The sequence below is a fragment of the Ctenopharyngodon idella genome, chromosome 2 (assembly GCF_019924925.1).
Source record: "Ctenopharyngodon idella isolate HZGC_01 chromosome 2, HZGC01, whole genome shotgun sequence".
Classification (NCBI taxonomy): Eukaryota; Metazoa; Chordata; class Actinopteri; order Cypriniformes; family Xenocyprididae; genus Ctenopharyngodon; species Ctenopharyngodon idella.
Genome location: NC_067221.1, coordinates 9,310,568 through 9,330,705, shown reverse-complemented (window position 1 = coordinate 9,330,705; position 20,138 = coordinate 9,310,568). Strand labels below are relative to the sequence as shown.

Sequence of the window (20,138 nt, the reverse complement as noted above, 5' to 3'; positions counted from 1 at the left end):
GTGTAAAATATATATATATATATATATATATATAACCTATATGCTTATATATTTTACTCTGTTTATTTATTTAATTGTTATATAGGAATATTTTATAGAAATATTTTTCATTTACAAACAAGGTTTTCATAGTTAAACTTCCCAAAATTTGGTATCTCTGAAAAACACAAATTAGTATTTTAACGACAGTAGTATTTGCAACATGTATTAAGAAATAAAAGACAATCAAAACTTTTTCTACAGAAGATGAAAAAGAATTGGCGAGTCTCAGGAAGTTATCCTTTACTTAATGCAGTATTGTATTGTCCATAACCTATCACTGGAACCAATGAAGTGAGTGAGGATACACAAGTCAGAGACGACTCTTGGCCAGTGTATTCTGTACCAAACTGTCAAAGAGCAGAGTCTGTGGGAGCAGGTAACCGTGCTCCGTAGACAGGGAGGGTGGGGTGTCGCCATGCCATAGCTCTTGGATTTTCTCACAGTGAGATGAATAATCTTCGCCTGGTTATCCTGCTTCATGCCCCGGAGGCATCCTTAATCGCCCGCCCCCCTCCTCCTCGATCTCAGCCAGGCCACCGCAGATCCATTTACCCCTCCGACAGCGGTTACAAAACAGGCCTCTGAAAGGAGAGGACTTGCATTACAGTTTCTGTGTGCATGCTTTTGCTCTTTTTAATTACCTTTTGTAAGATGCACTATATGGTTTCAGGCACCTGGGAGACCTTCATATGGAAAAATACTATGGCAGTGTTTGCCTCGAGGCGCTGGCAGGGGATGTAGTACATTAAGACAAACAGTCTGTCCTGCACCAGGTTCTCCAGGGATGGAGAAGAGGCTTCTCTAGCAGCCTTTTGCATCCCGCCACTGGATACTGACTGCCTACAGCAGGGTTAAGGCGGGAAATATCTGCATAACAGGGAGCAGAGTGTAACTTTAGATTGTGGATGTAATATCAGTCCAAATGTTACAGTGTATGTCATCTCGTATGCAGAGGGACACCTTTTCAGTTATGCTAATGCACTTCTCTGATTGCCTTTGCACGCAATGCAGATCCATGTGAACCAAACAGATGTTTAACAAGGAAGTGTTTAGCAAGTATGTTGCTTCACCTGCCAAATTATGTACTCATCTTTATTTGGAGCTAATTGTCTACCAAAAAAAGTATTTTTTTAGATATGCTGTGTCAATTAAAAAAAAATCTAGCTAGTTTTATACAGTACAAAAACTAACAAATAGCAAATCATGGTAACACTTTAGTATAGGGAACATGTATTCACTATTAACTATGACTTTTCCCTCTATAAACTCGTAATTTACTGCTTATTAATAGTTAGTAAGGTAGTTGTTAAGTTCAGGTATTGGGTAGGATTAAGAATGTAGAATAAGGTCATGCAGAATAAGGCATTAATATGTGCTTAATAATTACTAATAAACAGTCAATATTCTAGTAATATGCATGCTAATAAGCAACTAGTTAAAAGACCTTAAAATAAAGTGTTACCCAAATCATATATATAAAAAATATAATTACTCCAGTCTTCAGTGTTATATAATCCTCAGAAATGTGCTGATTCAAAATGTCTTCTTATCAATGTTTTTTTTTTATGATAGTAAAGACTTATATTGTTAGAAAAAATTTCTATTTTGAATAAATGCTGTTCTTTTTAACTTTTTATTCATCAATGAATCCTGAAAAAGGTATCACAGGTTCCAAAAAATAATAAGCAGCACAACTGTTTCCAACATTGATAATAAATGAGTATCAAATCAGCATATTTGAATGATTTCTGAAGGATCATGTGACTCTGAAGACTGGAGTGATGGCTGATGAAAATTCAGCTTTGCATCACAGAAATAAATTATATTTTAATGTATATTAAAAGAGAAAACCATTATTTTAAATTGTAATAATATTTGACAATATTACTGTTTATATATATATATATATATATATATATATACTTCAGAAAAATATTATTGTTTTTTTCTGTATTTTTAATCAAATAAATGCAGTCCTGATGAGCTTAAAATAGTAATAGTAATTAAAAAAAAAAAGAAAAAAAAAAAAATATATATATATATATAATGAAAACATTAGCACTGTGAACAACTTTTAGCGTGACCTGATGGCATGGTGTTTTGATAGACTTGTTTGAACACTTGAAAGCAGATGATAAGATCACAGGCTCATTGATATGAATGAGTCAACAATTCTGAGAAAGACATGAATAATCAGTAGAAACAACTTTAATGCAGTTGGAATATTTTTAAATGTTTTGGCCCTTTATTAATCTGCAGCTGTCAGATAAAACCAAGGGACTGCATATAATAGTAAACCACCCCACAAAAGCTCATTTCACATTAGGATGCATATTGTATTCCTAAATATTTTTTTTTCCTCTTCCTTATCCACACATTCCAAGGGTGAAAACAAGATTCCCAAATATTTAAAATCTGTTTACATTTTCCAGTCATGTTACAATTACAGTATGTATACACATACATTACATGTCGTGTTTATTTAGAGCTATCATGGTTCTGACAGGATGTTTGTTACGTCGTGCAGGATGCCAGCATGTGCCACATTTAGGGGGGAAGCACAAAAGAAAACATTTTTGCCAGTGGCTGTGAACATTTGCGATTGGGAACTTTATCACAACCTGCAGCAGTAATAGTGTAATTAGTTGTTGGCTTTTCTCTTCATGTGGTCCTGCTCGATCTTTATCACAGGCGCCATTTCGAGGACTTGTGGAAAAAGGCGATGTGCAGTGAGCTGGGTCCGGTCGAGTTGTGTGGTCCGTGATGGGAACTGGTATGCTGTTGCTGCTGGTCTGTTTGTTTAAGAGGTTGCTTGAGCTCCCGGTTGTGTCATATGCCTGTCACAACTCATTTGCAGGACACTGGGGACCTGAAATACCAATTCAGGCATGGCTCCTATACTCCAGTGTCTGTACAAAGGAGACAGCGGCCTACAATTTCTCATGGATCAAATAGAAAACCATTAGATCTACATAAGAATATAGTAAAATGTCTACCAGATTAAAAGACATAGGGATCAGTTTATGAGCAACACTAGACAACACTGATCCTTTTACTGTCCTGCATTTTTAATAGTATTAGTTTGATGAGGAAGTTTGTTGGTTACATTTTTTTTTTTTTTTTTTTTTCACTCATACTTTAACACCTATGTGTGGAGCCACCCATATTTAGAAAGCACAGGATTAGAGACTTTAAATGTTGGATTAAAATATACACCATTTACATTTGAAGCCAATTTCCACCTCTGAGTAAAAAGTATAAAAAGGTAAGTATACGATAAAGTTTAAAATACAAAATACATTTAGTTTTTGAGGTATAAAATACTGTGATATAAGTCGCAATTGTGAAATACTTTTGTCTACTTTGCAGAGCAATAGCATTCATACTGTATGTCAAAAACACCACATGTGCACTTTAGTTTTATTATTTGTAAGGAGATTTTGCCTGTAATGCTGCAGAAGTATGTTCATTCATAGTTCATGTTAACTAAAGTAGTTAACTAATGAAACCTTATTGTAAAGTTTTACCGATTCGAGGTCAAAGGAATAGCAGGTCCAGTCCCTCTTGTGACAGTCTGTTCCTCAGTCCAGAATATTGCTCTGTTAAGGCTTAATCAGCAGTAATCACTTCACTACAGACCAGAGTGACCAAAGGCGGGCTGAGATACTCTAACGGAAACACAAGAGGGGATGGAGAGATAACACCTCAGACTCTCTCAGCTAATAGACGTGTGAAGTGCACTCTCGCTTTTCTCAGAATGGACTGATAGACGTGCCACCCTGAACGTTGAGGAAGCTTCATCTAGTTTCCTGTTCTTACCCTGCTGACCATGTGGTGAGAACGCCTGGCACAGATATACATGATACAGATGGACATCACTTCAACTGTACTCACTTTCCTGTACAATGTCTTGGTAAGATGACGCAACCAGGGCAGTTGAAGTAAATTAGCACCCTGAAGTTTTTTGTTTTTTTTTTGCGAAAAAACAATCAAGAATATTTTGTAAAGGATTAGTTCACTTCAGAATTAAAATTTCATGATCATTTACTCACCCCCATGTCATCCAAGATGTTTATGTCTTTCTTTCTTAAGTCGAAAAGAAATTAAGGTTTTTGAGGAAAACATTCCAGGATTTTTCTCCATATAGTGGACTTCACTAGGGTACAGCGGGTTGAAGGTCCAAATTGCAGTTTCAGTGCAGCTTCAAAGGGCTCTACACGATCCCAGACGAGGAATAAGAGTCTTCTCTAACGAAACGATTGGTCATTTAAAAAAAACAAAAAAAAAACAAAGAAATACATACTATATACTTTTTAACCACAAATGCTCATCTTGCACTGCTCTGTGATGCGCCACGCATTACATAAATACATTGGAAAGGTGATGCGTGACGTAGGCGGAAGTACCGATTCAGCATCTACAAAGCGAATGTGTAAAGACTAAGCCAAACACCCTTTACAAAAAAAGGTAAAACAACAATGTCGGATGATTTTGAAGTTGGAGGAGAAAATTAGATTTTCGCCCTACCACAGTACTTCTGCCTACCGCATGACCTTTCCAACATGATTACATAATGCGTGGCGCATCGCAGAGCTAGTGCAAGACGAGCATTTGTGGTTAAAAAGTATATATATTTTTATTTTTTTAGAAAATGACCAATTGTTTCGCTAGACAAGACCCTTATTCCTCGTCTGGGATCGTGTAGAGCCCTTTGAAGCTGGATTTAAACTGCAGTTTGGACCTTCAACCTGTTGTACCCCACTGAAGTCCACTATATGGAGAAAAATCCTGCAATGTTTTCCTCAAAAACCTTTATTTCTTTCCGACAGAAGAAAGAAAGACATAAACATCTTGAATGACATGGGGGTGAGTAAATTGTCAGGACATTTTAATTCTGAAGTGAACTAATCCTGCAACTATAGTTTCCAGATCTTGTGGTCTTGTGCCATCAGATCATCTGTGATCAACAAGGTCCACTGCTTATCCCACCAAGGGCTAAACTTCCCTATCTTATTATTAAAGACCTGAGGCTTGTGAAATGCTGTTATCTGACTGTTGAAGAACAACTGAGACTAGGGCCAGCTCAGACACTCTTATCTCTGATGGACTCATTACCCTCATATCCTAGGGAAAATAAACTACTGCGCTGTAGCATCCATATGACACAAGTGATGCCTTTTTAATATATGTGAATCACATAGATAATTTGTTTTTGTACGTTTTATTTTTAGTCAAGTTTAACGGTTTCATTTTTTTAATATGCTGATTTGGTGCTTAAGAATTTTTTTTTTTATCATTATCAATGTTGAAAACAGTTGTGCTGTTTAATATTTTAGTGGAAACCATGATACATTTGTTCAGCATTGTTTGATAAATGTGACCCTGGACCACAAAACCAGTCATAAGGGTCATTTTTTTTAAAATTGAGATTTATACATCAATGAATAAGCTTTCCATTGTTGTGTGGTTTGTTAGGATCTGGAATCTGAGGGCGCCAAAAAATCCTTTAAAGTTGTTCAAATCAAGTCCTTAGCAAAGCGCATATCCACTCACAAAAATACATTTTTATATATATTTACGGTAGGAAATGTACAAAATAACTTCATGGAACATGATCTTTACTTAATATTCTAATGATTTTTGGCATAAAAGAACACATATGCACTTTATTATTTTATTATTGTTTGTAAGGATATTTTGCCAATAATGTAAAATGCTATGGATTCTTCTTTCTTTTGTCTTCATACAATGTTCTCAGTCTTTTGCTTGTAATATTATAGTACAACTTTTTTTTTTTTTTTTTGACAATGTAATCTCTCTTCACATGTACAATCACCTTGATTGTATCACTATTTTTATATTGTTTACATTAACTCAATTTTTTATTATTATTAACATAAGCTCCGTGAAAATGTTGTAAGCACATGCAACAGATTTTAATAACGTCTTCCTTCTTTCATTTTTTCTTTATGCCTTTGTCCTTCTGACAGTAGATGTCTTTAGGCAATTTAGGGTGGTTCAATTTAGGACTCTGCCACGTGAGAGGGCTCGTCGCCAAGCTCCATTCCTCCCACAGAAACGTACGCTTGGCCTTCTCTTTCTTTTACTCTCAGCAGACAAATTGAAAGTAGATTATTGTTGGTGTGGCTCCTGGCTGACCTGGCATTAGTCCATGTCAGGAATTCCTGAGATGTGTGTGTCGGGAAGACCACCCTTTACCCCTGTAGATAATAGTCCTGCTCTGTTTCCAGGGAGTTCTCTCACTCTGCCTGCTGTAGTCTTATCCTGCTTGGCTATATACTGACATCAGCACAGGAAAAAGAGAAGATGACTAGTGCCAAACAGAAACTCCTATTTGAGGTGCAGAATAGTGTTGGGGAATTTACGCAAGGACCACTGGTCTTTTGGTTTCGGTGCTGCTTTTGAAGCAGATATTTCGCTAATTGCTTGCATATGAATACAAAAACAGATTATTCCTGCCAGATTATACTTCATTAACATTACTATTTCAGGTAATGGTAATGATTATGATTATACCTGATAGTACTTTTCTTCATTGCCATTTCATGCCTGAGAAAAGTTTAGAGGATTGCACATTTCAAGAGATAGTGATAGTTATTTTTTTAGTTTATTTATTTGGTCATCATCTACTCACCTTCATGTCATTTCAAACCTGTACGACTTTAAGAAGGAAGATATTGGTCCATTCAATGAAAGTCAGTGGTGTTCAGTGTTGTTTTGGACCACATTGACTTTCATATGGACAAAATAGTTGGTCAAAATTGTGTTCCACAAAAGAAGTAAGTCATAAAAGTTTGTAACAATGCGAGGGTGAGTAAATGACGGGACAGAGCAGCCCGGTCTTGTCCAGTCAGGTGTGAACGAGCCTATGGTGAGTGTGAACCAACCTTTAGGCTCCCTGGAGTCTCAGAGTTATTAGCAGCTCAAAGACCTGATTGCTAACAGCCAATGCAGGACTAGTTCCACCTGTTTAAGCCCGAAAACACCCAGGATTTCTTCGAAAACTAAGCTAACTGTCAGAGTAGGGCTTTTCCTGAATGTCTGCTTGTCATGAGCAAGCATATTAAAGTAGAAAAATGAATTTTCACACAAAAAGAGTGAAATAGAAGTCAACCAAACGCTTACCAGGGAAGTTATATTTGCATTTGGTGATTGGGTCATTTTTACTGCAGAATAAATCAGTGATAATCGTACCAGTTGGTTTGACTGATGTGTGGAGAGTATTTTAGGATTGTGAGTCTGAACATGCTGCTCACAGCATGCGATTTCTTTTCAGCAGTAATTTGTTAGTTGTCATGTAAGTCCAGCCCAGGACTAGACTAAACCTAAGTGTTAAAATCCCATAGCAACTATTTGCCTCAAATATTTGGCTGTGAAATACATTAATGACCTCACTCTGATAATGGTTAATTAGTTCTACTTAATTAGCCTGGTAATTCTGATTAATATCTTTTTAATCTCATTAAAAGTGCAAATGACGATGTTCGCAGTCTGATCCCACAAATCATTTGCAAGGAGCTCTCCATTGCAAACAAAGGAGGAATTAATGAATGCGGCCTCATGCTGGTGACTGTGTGTTTTAGTTGAGAACTACTAAATGGTGTAAAGATATTCATACCAAACTTGTGTGTACAAGGGCATTTAAATGGCAATTTGATACCTGAGATCTCCCAAGCACATCATTTATGTTTGGTTCTTTATATACAATACAGTTCAGGTTTAGCCAAAGGACTCCATATACAGAGAGAGGTCGCTTGTTGTAAATGGATTAAGAACAGGTGACTATTTTAAACTGATGAATAATTGTTGAAAAACATGTTTTTTTCCTCTCTCATCAAACCTCCAGGGTGCTAACTGATAAACTGCCCCAGTTGGGTCACCTTACGGAGACTGTGCCGTACACATTGTGCAGGAAACTCAAGTAGTGTCACTCACAATAGCAGGTCTATTTCATACATGCAGCGAGTCTTCTGTTGTGCTCATTTTTGGGTTGAAAGCCTGCAGGTACTGACGCTATGTTTTGGTTACACAATACGCAACATTGTTTTTCTCTTGCCAGGGATATTATGTGAAATGCTACGGCTTGTTGAGACCAACCTGTTACAATAGGAGAAAGTGCGAGGGCTGTAATCACGCAGCTGATCGATATCTGACACTGATGTAGCCGCACAAATATGCCATTTATTTATTTTGCGCACAGACTGTGGTTGTTCGGTAGCACTGTAATCAGAGGTTCTCTCCTTAACGTTCACAGATCGTGTCGAGCACTTCCATTTATTCCCATTTTCCGTTTATTTTACGTCAATGGATGAATGGACAAGGAGAGGGCAATGACAATGGCAGAGTGCAGGTCTGTCAGAAGTGAAAGGCATTACACAGACAGGTGAGCTCATAGCACGGGTTTCCCTCCAGTGCGTTTTCCCACATTCTTTACACTAGAAGTCACCCCTGATGAATCAAAACATTGCCCACCATGTGCAGATGGACAAGAGCTGTCGTTTCATGGGCAGGTGTTATTCCTTTAAGCTGCGGTGAGTGTTTTCCCTCTTATTCAGATGTCAAAACTACTGCAGTTTTACAAAACGACCACTCAAATGCATAAAGACACACAAACCAACAACATTTACTAATTGTTTGATGGAATGTGTGACGACAATAGAATTTTTTTTTTTGCATAAAAATGTTTTTGCTGGTCGATTTCCAGATTTGATGCTCAATTCATTGTATACTGGCTGTTCAGTTTTTCAGGAAAACATTTCAAAACAGAGATAACCCACACAACAAAAACAAAGTCTCAGTCTTGTGCACACATAAAGGAATAGAAAAGTGAAAAATGACGTTATGCGTGGCCAAGTATGGTATCCCATACTCTGAATTTGTGCTCTGCATTTCACCCATACAAGTGCACGCACACAGCAGTGAGAATTGAACACACACACACACACACGCACCCGGAGCAAAGGGCAGCCATTTTTGCTGTGGCGCCTGGGGAGAGACTGTGGGTTAGGTGCCTTTCTCAAGGGCACCTCAGTTATGGGTAATGAGAGTGGAAGAGAGCGCTGTTCATTTACTCCGCCCACGACATTTCCTGTCAGTACTGAGACTCGAACCCACAACCTTTGGGTTACAAGTCCGACTCTCTAACCATTAAGGTAGGGACACACCAAACTGACGCCAAAGAACTAGCACTATCTGGGCAAAAAAACTGCACGTGAACTCGTCAAGAGAACTACAGCTGACTGTCGGCCAGCATCCGTGTTCTGCGCCTTCGTGTCAGGAGACCGCTGTCTATTTTACATATATATTCATCATCCAGAAAGGGGGAATGGCACTGCAGGCTGCAGATACACAAACCGTAAACAAAGCAGCATGTGCTTACAGTTTTGAATATCATTCATGCTGATCACTTTCTACATTCCACTCAGCTCACGTTAATATTAAACATTCGCCTAGGAACCCTCAGGTACATAACATAAAATTAGAACAGCCTTCTGTATGTACTGACTTGTTTTGACTTGACTCGCTGTTTTGCTGCTATTCTCACGCTTCGACTCGTTTACTAAACTGAACAGCCAATCAGAGTTCCCTCTGTCGCCCGACAGCCGACGCCGATTCTACATGCTGAATCGGCCCAAAAAACCCGACGCTGTCTGACTAGAGCCAACAGTGCAGAACACACTTGAGAAAACTTTGTCGGCCGACACTTAAAAATGGTCCGACATTGCCCGACAGCCGATTGTCGACTTGGTGTCCCGGGCTTTAGGCCACAACTGTCTGAATAGGTCAAAAAAAGTCAATGGGGTCCAAAAGAACACTGAAAAAAGAAGTAAAACACTGTGATTGTGTTGCACATAAGAAATAAAGTCATAAAAGTTTAAAACAAATGGCCTAATGCTCTCAGGCTTATGAGGCTAAAAAAAATTACAGAATTTTCATTTTTTGGGGTGATTGATCACTTTAAGTTTTACAGCAAAGTGCACGTAAATTACTCATACACTCATTTTAATTACTAATACATTTGTCTTTGGCATGCACATAACACATGACAGAGTATGAATGTGTCACAGAATTCTGTTTGGAAAGTACAAAAAAAAAAAATTTGAAAAGGGAAGAACACCTTTTTGTAAGTATTTCTTCAACCTTGTCTGGCATGTGGAAGCACAGGGCTGTATGGAACGGCTTCTCTTGTGGACTTTTGACCCCAGACACATGCAGTCATTCACAGAGACAAGTTTTGTGTCCCCAGACAAGAGTAGCTCCAAAGCAGGGAGAAGCAATTACACTTGGAGACAAAGAAGCCTCCAGGGGAGATGAGAGACATGGAGCAGTGAGTGGAAGAGACTGAGCAGCTACTGGAAGTTACAGTGGCACTTAACTGTGTGGACTTTTGTTGGAAAATTTTTGATATTGATGTAATTATATAGTTCTATATGATGTTACTTTTTTTCTTAACGAGTAAATTTTAACTAATAATCACATCGAAAAGCTCCTTTGTCTGTACACTTCCTACAAAAATTTCACATCTGGGATTTTTTTAAAAGAATTGCATAAATAATTACATCAGATTTCAGGCTTCACATTTCACACAGTCATATTTTTCCTTTTCTTTTCCCATGATTATCCATATCCCTGGTCCACACCCTTGGTAGACCATGTGCTGTTTCTCCTTTGATAAATTAGCAAAGGTACACTGTTCCTTTTTCAGATTATTCACTGGAGAGTATTTACGTTAGATAACGTTGGGTTTCCCCTCCTGCTCTGCTGATGGGGGATAATTACTATTCAGGAGACCCTAGATTAGATTTTAATTGAAATTCGAAGTGCCTAAATGAAAAGCCAGTACAGGAAGACAAACGGAGGGAAAGGCGATTGAGGCCATCAGCCACAGTAAATACCATTATTTGGTTAACGCGCATACATCAGTATAACGTGATTAATTTTTTAGTTAGAGAGTCTCGGTTCATGTGCTGTGTTTGGTTACACTAGCCCCGCGGCCGTTCAGACCACCTTTGAGTCACTAGAGGTTTTGTCCTCACCTGTACCTTGCCTTGTCTGAGATTCTGCAGTGGGTCTTTATCATGGTCCAGTGGAAGTGAAAGGACTCGTCCTTTTGTCGTTCTTGTGTGCCAGACAAGCACAGGAAGATCGAGTGGACAACTCTGATGGTGGTCGTTGCAGTGGACACAAATATTTGCTCCTATGTCCACACAAATTTGTCTGGGTGGTTGAGTCAGTGAGCGATAGGTAATTACCTGCACTTAGACACCACAGAACAATGAAAGGGAAAGGAGCAGATCTTCTGTTTTAATTGCAAAGATTTTCTAATTAAATGAAATTCAGTTATATACTATAATATATGGCATGCCATAAACTTCTATAAAATTCTATATTTAATGCAATGTTTATAAGGTTTCTGCAGTATTGAACACATGTTTGTATATGAATTCAAAATGCAGGAGATCCAGATTTTTTATTTTATTTTATGGAAACAATTTATTATGGGTGTGTGGCGACTGACTCAGCTATTAGTCACTACATTAAGCAGCAAAATGGTATAACAAGTGTCTGTTTTTTTACAAGTGATGAAGAAACCTGTGTACCCTGAGAGGCACTTCTTCTCAACATGTCTTAAGGAGTGTTGCTACAACATGCCTGTTTGCCTTTAATACAACAGTGATAAATAGACCTGTATGCATAAATTCAGGCTGGAAATTGGGTCAGTGTTTGATTGTCCATCCGTGTGTGAAGTAACTGCTGCTCTAATTGATTGTTTTGTATCACAATCTCATTTACATGTATCAGTCCAACTAAGTTCATGTTATGTCAACTGAAGATGAACCTCAATGCAAAAAAAGGAAAAAATGAAGCCATTATACTTGTACATATATGTAAACAGTTATGTGTAAACATGCACATATATACTCGACAAAGCTCACGTATCGTTCACAAGCCATAAGTGTGTATGGGTGGAGACTCTGGAATTGTGTTCCTTCATAAAATCAACATTTTCCTTATCTGATCTCCCTAGAAATGCATGAAAAAAAGGCATGCATGTCTTGGACAGACTAAATACTGACTAATCTGCTGCTGCTGCTTTATCGGTTAAAAAACATGGTTTGTTTTACACAAACATTATGAGATGTCTTTATTTAGAAAATAAATGCAAGTGAAGTGTTGCTCAGACAGCTTCAGTCCATTATGGCTAATGAGTATAATTTTTTTTTGTTAAATATATCATCAAAAGCCAGTTACTCGCTCTCCCTCTCTCTCTCTGTGTGTGTGTGTGTGTGTGTGTTTCTATTGATGTGTTGAAAACAAGGTTTAATTAGAATAAAATGTAGTGCCGTCTATTAAAGCTGTATACTCTGACAAATACAGTATCATTTTTCTGAATGTATTATTAGGGAAATGCTGTAAAACCAAGAAGGAAATTCTAAGTAAGTAAACACAACTCTACCCATGGGCATACATCTCATTTCATTTTAAGTAGGAAAAACAAACCTTTTTTTTCTTTACAATATATAATGTAATATGTAAAACTGTAAACATTGTAAAGTCACTAAAACAAAAATGTTTTATCAGTGTTATGGTGAGAAGCGCTGATGAACGAGATAATATTGTTAAAAAAATATGAAATGCACATATTATGAGATTTTTCTTAAAATATTTTATTTATGGGATTTGTTTATGTTCCCGTCTGGCGAATCAATACTTTATTCTCTTCATAATATATTTGAAATGTAGGCATATCTGTTTAAAAAGACGCGCATTTTTATCCATAATGTTAATCTAGCTTCAGTTGAAGTGGACAGTGAAACAATTTCTCCGGCCACATTAGGCATCTTGTAAATACAGCTGAATGTCTCCGGGAAGACTGTGTCCTGTCTGCCAATCTGCAATCTCCTTAATTGTGTTTAGAAAACAACAAAGGGGAAAAAACCGAAACAAATCTCTCGTTCCTTTCATATAAGGACACGACGCTTAAGGCTCCTATAGAAAAATACATTAAACAATTTGGAAAAAATAATGGTATCACATATAGCGGTCAAACAAACAAAATAAACAAATATAGCCTAATAATATTTAAACTATAACACTATTGATGTTTTAAAACAGGCCTAGCATATGCTAAAACAAACATGATTTTTATGTATAATGTAGCTATATTTCACAGAAGTGTGAACAGGGTCGGTATCTTGGAGATTTCGCACGTCTGTAGCCGACTCATAGTACATTTTTACAATTAAAATAAACTTTACTCAGCTTGTGCTGGGGGGAAAGGACACCCTTTGTATTTCAGGAAATTCTATCCATTTCCATTTCCACCTCTCTCTCTCTCTCTCTCTAGACAATGCGATTGTAGCGGAATCTGAATTACGTAGAAAGGGTAAAAATAACTGGACTATATAAACCGACAGAATCAGATTGTGCAAATGCTGCTGGTTTGCGCACACAGAACAGAAGAAACAGCACGCGCAAAACGTTTCGCCGTGCAAATACTCAGCATATAATAGGCCTATTTGATGCAATTTTGAAATAAAATGTCTAGTATTTTTTATTCTACCTACACTTTAACTGCGTCGGAGATAATTAATAGCCTAGCCTAGCCTACCACGTATCGAAGGCATCAGGTGGAATAGAGTATTTTGGTTAAACCTGCCCCTTGTCTCTAAACATAAGCCCGAGAGCATTAGGCCATTCATTTACATTTTAATCAACTGAAAGCGGAGGTCTATTGACTCAGAGATCATTAACTAACATGTACCTGCATTGTTGAACATTGAGATTATCATGTTGTTTCGATGGCTCCGAGATTTTACAGCTACTTTTTCAAATGCTAATTAAGCAGGAGTTCGATCTGGGTAAATTAATACTTATATCAGATACATGAGATCAGCCCAATTTTAATACGAATGAAGAGGTGAAACTCACAGTAATGTGGCTGGTTGATTGAAACATTTGGCTCCTTATTATATAACATATGTTTGTTTTAATAGTAATTAATTTAGCCTATGATTTCCTTATGAAACATTTTGTTTTGTTTGCAATATGATATCAAGCATTGTATCTTTAATATAAACCCTAAAAATAATAATAAATAATTTATATTGAATATTTTCAACACTTTTTAATAGATTTTGTTAAATATTTTACCAAAATAATACTGTTTGACTGGCCCTCCAATAAAATACAAGAAGTTTCAGGGGGTTTGTGGCGCCCCCTTCAGCACTCAGATTACACTCAGAATTCTGGGGGGAAAAAAACATCAAATGAATAACAAATTCAATATTCCGCTTACATTCTTAAAGAAAATTATTTGGACGTGAAAGTTTTGAATCAAAACAATCGTATGCAATGAAACTAATTATTATGACATATGGAGTAATGTGAGATATTTACAATTAAACTGCAAAAGCAGCACATTTTAGAGGAAGTAGTCTTCCTAATTTATTGGAATAAGGAGATTAATTTTATGTTTTATTAATTAGACGTGTAATTATAGGCCAAATAATCAATTGTGCTTTGGCAATATTTACATGTTGTTAAGGATAGCCAGAGTAAATAGCCTACTTGATAGGCTACAACTACATGACTAACGTCATGAGATCACGCCCACACGACACTCAGACCCTCCTTATAATGGGACAGGTAGGTAGCCAGTCAAACGTATTAGAGACGCATTGTCTGTGTCGGACTGAATGAGACTGAACAGCTACTGAGTTCCCTAACATTTGCAACATGGCTCTTGCAGATGCGATGTTGCCTTCGATAAATACTTTTTCGAGCAACCAGATTTTAGACGAAAAGCAGTCTGAAATTGTTCGGGTGAGTCCAACTTTTCATTTAAGGTTTAAGGTATATTTAAAATGTATTTTGAATTAGCCTATGTTTAACAATTATATGTTAAATAATCGCAGGAGTTACAAGTTAGTCAATGGTAAATAGACGTTAACGAATACATTTAGATCAACATTAGATCGTTTTCCTTAACGATTAGGCCTACTGTTATTGTATCTACATTGGCAAAACATAAATACTGTCATTATATTTACATTTCAAGAAGTGTTTCGTTAAAATAATGAAAGATAGTTGACGTTTTGGCCGTGTTGTGAATCCAAAATAGTTAATGTGGTGAACACTTTTTGAAGTTGACACTCCATGGAAGTCATTAGCCTATATAATTTAGCCTACACAATGTTCATGTAATGCTACATCTTTATAAATATTATTTTAACCTAAAAAAAAAATTACTATCACCTGAGAAAGCAGTCTAACCCGAATTTGTTTTCCCCCCCTCAGGACTGGAAAGTTGACCCAACTAAGACGAGCTCGACGGTTGGAGAATTGAGACCCCTCATCGAAGTGGAGTTCAGCATTGTCGAATCTCCACCTTTGGCCAAAGACGAGGACGAACTTTCCAAGTTTTTGGATCTAGAGTTCATTCTGTCCAACTCTGTCACGTCTGACATTGACAACTCAGCGCAACCGCCGCCCGCATATTCTCTACCGGAGTCGCCAGAAAGCTGCAGTACTGTGTACGACAGCGATGGATGCCACCCGACGCCGAACGCTTATTGTGGCAACAACTTCACCACACGTCCCGGCCACAGTCTGGTAGCCGAGTTGTTTACCTCGGACATGAATTATCATGGCGACTCGCATGATTTTAGTTTAAAAGGACATTTAGACAGACTGGAGTACACTGAACTAAGGGCTCTAAACTCTAGAAACCAGGCACACGTGCCCAATTCCAATAACGTGGGATACAAAATAAAATCTGAAAACCACGAGCAATCCTGCATGATGGTGAACGACTACGTGGGTCATTATTATGGACAAGAACCCCAGCGCGCGATGCCTTATGGGCATCACGTGCAACAAGATGTGCCTCGGGACATTTTAGGGAGGAAAGACTGCATCCTAACAGAGATGAACTCTCACCATCACATTGACATTGCACATCAACAGCAGTTCATGAATAGCGCGCCTTTTCCTCCTCAGTACGCCCAGCATCAACAGTATCACGGACATTACAACATGTTTAGCGAACCATTGCGGGCAAATCACCCGGCCATGCCAGGTGTGATGTTGACTCCACCATCCTCACCGCTCCTGGGATTTTTAAACCCAGAAGACAGCAAGCCAAAGCGAGGGCGTCGATCATGGGCACGAAAACGGACTGCGACGCACAGCTGTGAATTCCCCGGATGTGGGAAAACGTACACGAAAAGCTCCCATTTGAAAGCGCACATGCGGACACACACAGGTATGTGGTGGAGTTTTATTTTACATGTTGTTTTTACTTCATTTCATGCTTATAACCTCTTAGTTTTTGTACACAATAATAAATGTCTTCCCTTGTTGTGTTGACAGGTGAGAAACCCTACCACTGCAGTTGGGAAGGCTGTGGCTGGAAGTTCGCCAGGTCAGACGAGTTGACGCGTCACTACAGGAAACACACCGGACACAGGCCGTTTCAGTGCCACCTGTGCGAGAGAGCTTTCTCCCGCTCAGATCACCTGGCCCTGCACATGAAGAGGCACATGTAAAAAAGAGACTATATCTATTTTAAACCACAAGAGAATTTTATATTGTTGAGACAATTCCTATTTTGGGACAGCAGTTATGTGAATAGCAGTATAATGTCATTTGCTTTAAATTATGACAGTATTTAATAGAAGGAGATTCTTGTTCATTTAGAAGGTAAATTATGTAGTACTTTCCAAGATGTATAAAAACGGGGCAGGACCCATACTTTTGTATAGGTTATATGTTTTTTAATCTCCATTTAAACATTTGTATTAAGTCAGGGAGTATTTTTTTTTTTTCATGGATTTTCAGAATTAAAAGCATTGTCTTTTTTGTACTCAGCTTTTTGTCTCATTTTCTTAAGCTTCTTATTTCAAATTTGTCGAGTTACCATGCTGAAGGGTATTAAAACCAGAAACTGGATCCACACAAAGAGCATAGCACAAATAATTTTTCCTCCATAGAAATACTGGGTGAAGACAAACAAAATAAATGCAAAACGGAGGCAAAATAAATAAAGTTATGTCATTTGTAGGTATACACTCTTCATGTATAAATATTTGCCTTCTACAGTGCCTATTACAGTTACAATCTAAAAAATGCTGGGTTAAAAACAACCCAAGTTGGGTTAAAAATTGACAAACCCAGCGTTTGGGTTAAATGTTTGCCCAACCTGCTATTTAACTCAACTATTGTTAAAAATTTTTACTGTATTGCTTGCTTAAAATGAACCCAAAATATGTTGGAAATGAACATTTATTAATATGTTTAATAAATGAATATGATTAAACAATAAACATTTATTAAATTGCGTATTAATAAATGTTCACCTTTTGATTATTATTGTTGCCTCTAGTAATTATGTGTCTGATTTTTAATTTCCAATCTATTTTGGGGTTCATTTTAAGCCAGCCATATAGTCATTTTTAAACAATAGTTAGGTTAAATAAAACTGCCTAGCACATTGGGCAAATATTTAGCTAACCCAACCGCTGGGTTGTTTTTAACCCAGCATTTTTTAGAGTGTACTTTTCGTCACTCTAAATACTCTAAAATCAATTATCTTATGTAAATCTCCATCATTGTCAACAATTATAATCCTATTAATCATCACAAATACTGCGAATAATAAATTCAGTTGTCTAGATTACACAATATTCTCTCGTATGCAACATGTTACATGTTGCATACGAGAGAATATTGTGTAATCTAGACAACTGAATTTATTATTCGCAGTATTGCGACTAGTCTTGTAAAGCTATACAGTATGTCGCCCTCTACTGTCTGAAAATATGTAAGCAGATTAGCCACAGAACTTCATGGGTTCTCAAAGAAATGGTAGCTGATCAGGTTACTTTTAGACTGACATGACTTTTTATTAAAAATAATTTGTGATCTAAACGAGTCACGTGCGCGTCAGCATACGGTAAAACAAGTCAATAAATAGGCTATGTAGAACAAAAAACAACAAAAAAACTTTAGTGCAGTCTCCCTCTAGTGCAGGAAGTCATACTACATCAAAACACGTTTCTACAGGGGAGTTTTGTTCTCTCGAATACAAGAATAATTACTTTCCACATTTAAATACAGTGTCAATAATCAGATAATTTCAGGCATCTAGAACACAGCCCAACGTCGTGCATTGTTAAATGTCAAAATCATAATTTTCAATGTGTAAAGTCTATCTGCATCCACGAGATGGCAGTCTTTCCAATGATTTGTCTCTGATATTACACCTGCTGAATGATGCAATGCCACATGTAGTGGAGCACATCAACAAAGATGTTGTAAGTGTTCAGAAGTACTGGTGAGCAATATAAAACTAAAAGTAAAAATAACATCAAATGTACACAGAATGATAAATCATGTTAATCTAACCAGAGTCAGAATTAATTTTAATTTTTCAAATTAATTAGATTGCTCCTCATTTTCGCAAACACTTCTATAATAACTACCCCCGGTTTCACAGACAAGGCTCAAGTCTAGTCCCAGACTAAAATGCATGTTTGAGCTGTTTTCAGTGCCATTGTTTTGTCTCAAGATGCACACCAGTAATGTTTTTTTTCTAAAGGAACATTTATAAAAGCTACTTAAATGTCCTAATTGAACTAAGATCTGATCCTGGCTAAATCTAAGCCCTGTCTGTGAAACCAGGCCTTAAAATATTCACATTACTACTTAAAATAATGATGCAGACAAAATATTCAGACTTTTGATGCAGAATTTCATCCCTTTCACATTATTAAAGGTTTTCATTGATGCTTAGGGTGAAGTCAGCTAAAATGGGCCACGTTTTGGTAAATGACTTATAATACCATTAAATAAGCTATGCATGAGATCTAATGATATTTTTATAAATTAGCATTGGTTTCTTAAATATATATGTATTTTTTAAATGTGAAAAAGTATAATTGTTTTAAAAAATATATGAGTTAGAGTATCAGCAGGTCCCTTCTTGAGCCACGGCACAACATTCAGGTAAAATGGGCCAATATAAAAAAAGGCTGAAATCATTTTATTTTTAACAGTAAATTGACACTATTGTCTTTAGTGTGCCATAGCAACAACACCATACATTTATTTTATTAAATAGAAAGTTGAACAAATATTTCATTAAAAAAATGCAATTAAAAATGAACTGATCATGTTGTATAGGTATGTGTTTCTGTGCATTGGTGTCTTTTGTGTGCATGTATGCTTGTCAAATATCTGTCAAACATTTTGTTAAAGATTAGAACATCTTTGACAAAAAGAAAAAAAAAACTCACTTTAACATTTCCCGTAGCTATAGGTCTTAACATTGTATTATACTGACATCTTCCTTTCTTTCCCTTTCTCTTCTCTCTTCTTATCTCAGTTTCCTTCCTTTGCTTGTCCTCCTGCCATACTGTCTGCAATGCAATTTTTTTAAAAGACTGTTAAGATTTTGTATGTTTACATTTAGGCCTATAAACCTATTTTCATCCTCAATTTCTGTGTAAAAGTGTGTATGCAGACCATTTTAGCTGAAAATTGTGGCCCATTTTAGCTTAACCAGCCATTTCTTAATAAAATGACCTTTGAAGTTTTTTATTTGAAAGAACATGTCAAAACATTGTTCATAAACCTTTGCTTTGTTGGTAAGCATACTTATAATTGCTTTAGTACCCTTATTAGTGATGAATGAAATTTACTATGTCAGTCTCACTTTCCTTACAATTTCTCTGACAAACTTCATTTAACACTGCCCTACCCTCCTTAAAAAACTCAGACCAGTCAAAACTATTGTTACATGTCAACAAGTGTTGCAGCAACAATGCAAGATCAGTTATTGTGATTGGCTGTAAAAATTTAAAGAGATATGACGATACAACCTTATTTGGCCCATTTTACCTGATAGCCCATCTTAGCTGACATCACCCTATAACTAGTTTCCATTTTCTTAAAGAGATTTTATGACTGAGGGGTTTAATGGAGGACCAATGACAGCAAAGATTAGGCTAGGTTACAGGTTCATCCATCAAGAGAATTTAGGTTAAGGCGTATTTGAGGCATGGCAGCTACGT

At 36.9% G+C, this 20,138-nt stretch overlaps 1 protein-coding gene and 1 long non-coding RNA gene across 2 annotated transcripts; one reads left to right on the top strand and one right to left on the bottom strand.

The window, feature by feature from the left end:
• Positions 1-2,232: 2,232 nt before the first annotated feature.
• LOC127525214 (uncharacterized) lies at positions 2,233-4,631 on the bottom strand. Its single transcript, XR_007933281.1, has 2 exons — positions 3,570-4,631; positions 2,233-2,981 (listed from the first exon to the last, which is right to left on the bottom strand). It is a non-coding gene; the product is annotated as an uncharacterized LOC127525214 (long non-coding RNA).
• A 10,048-nt stretch (positions 4,632-14,679) lies between these two features.
• klf17 (Kruppel-like factor 17) lies at positions 14,680-16,930 on the top strand. The gene is made up of 3 exons (XM_051917596.1): positions 14,680-14,889; positions 15,364-16,330; positions 16,438-16,930. The coding sequence occupies exons 1-3, from the start codon at positions 14,803-14,805 to the stop codon at positions 16,611-16,613; spliced, it is 1,230 nt and encodes a 409-aa protein (XP_051773556.1). The 5' UTR covers positions 14,680-14,802; the 3' UTR covers positions 16,614-16,930.
• Positions 16,931-20,138: the final 3,208 nt, after the last annotated feature.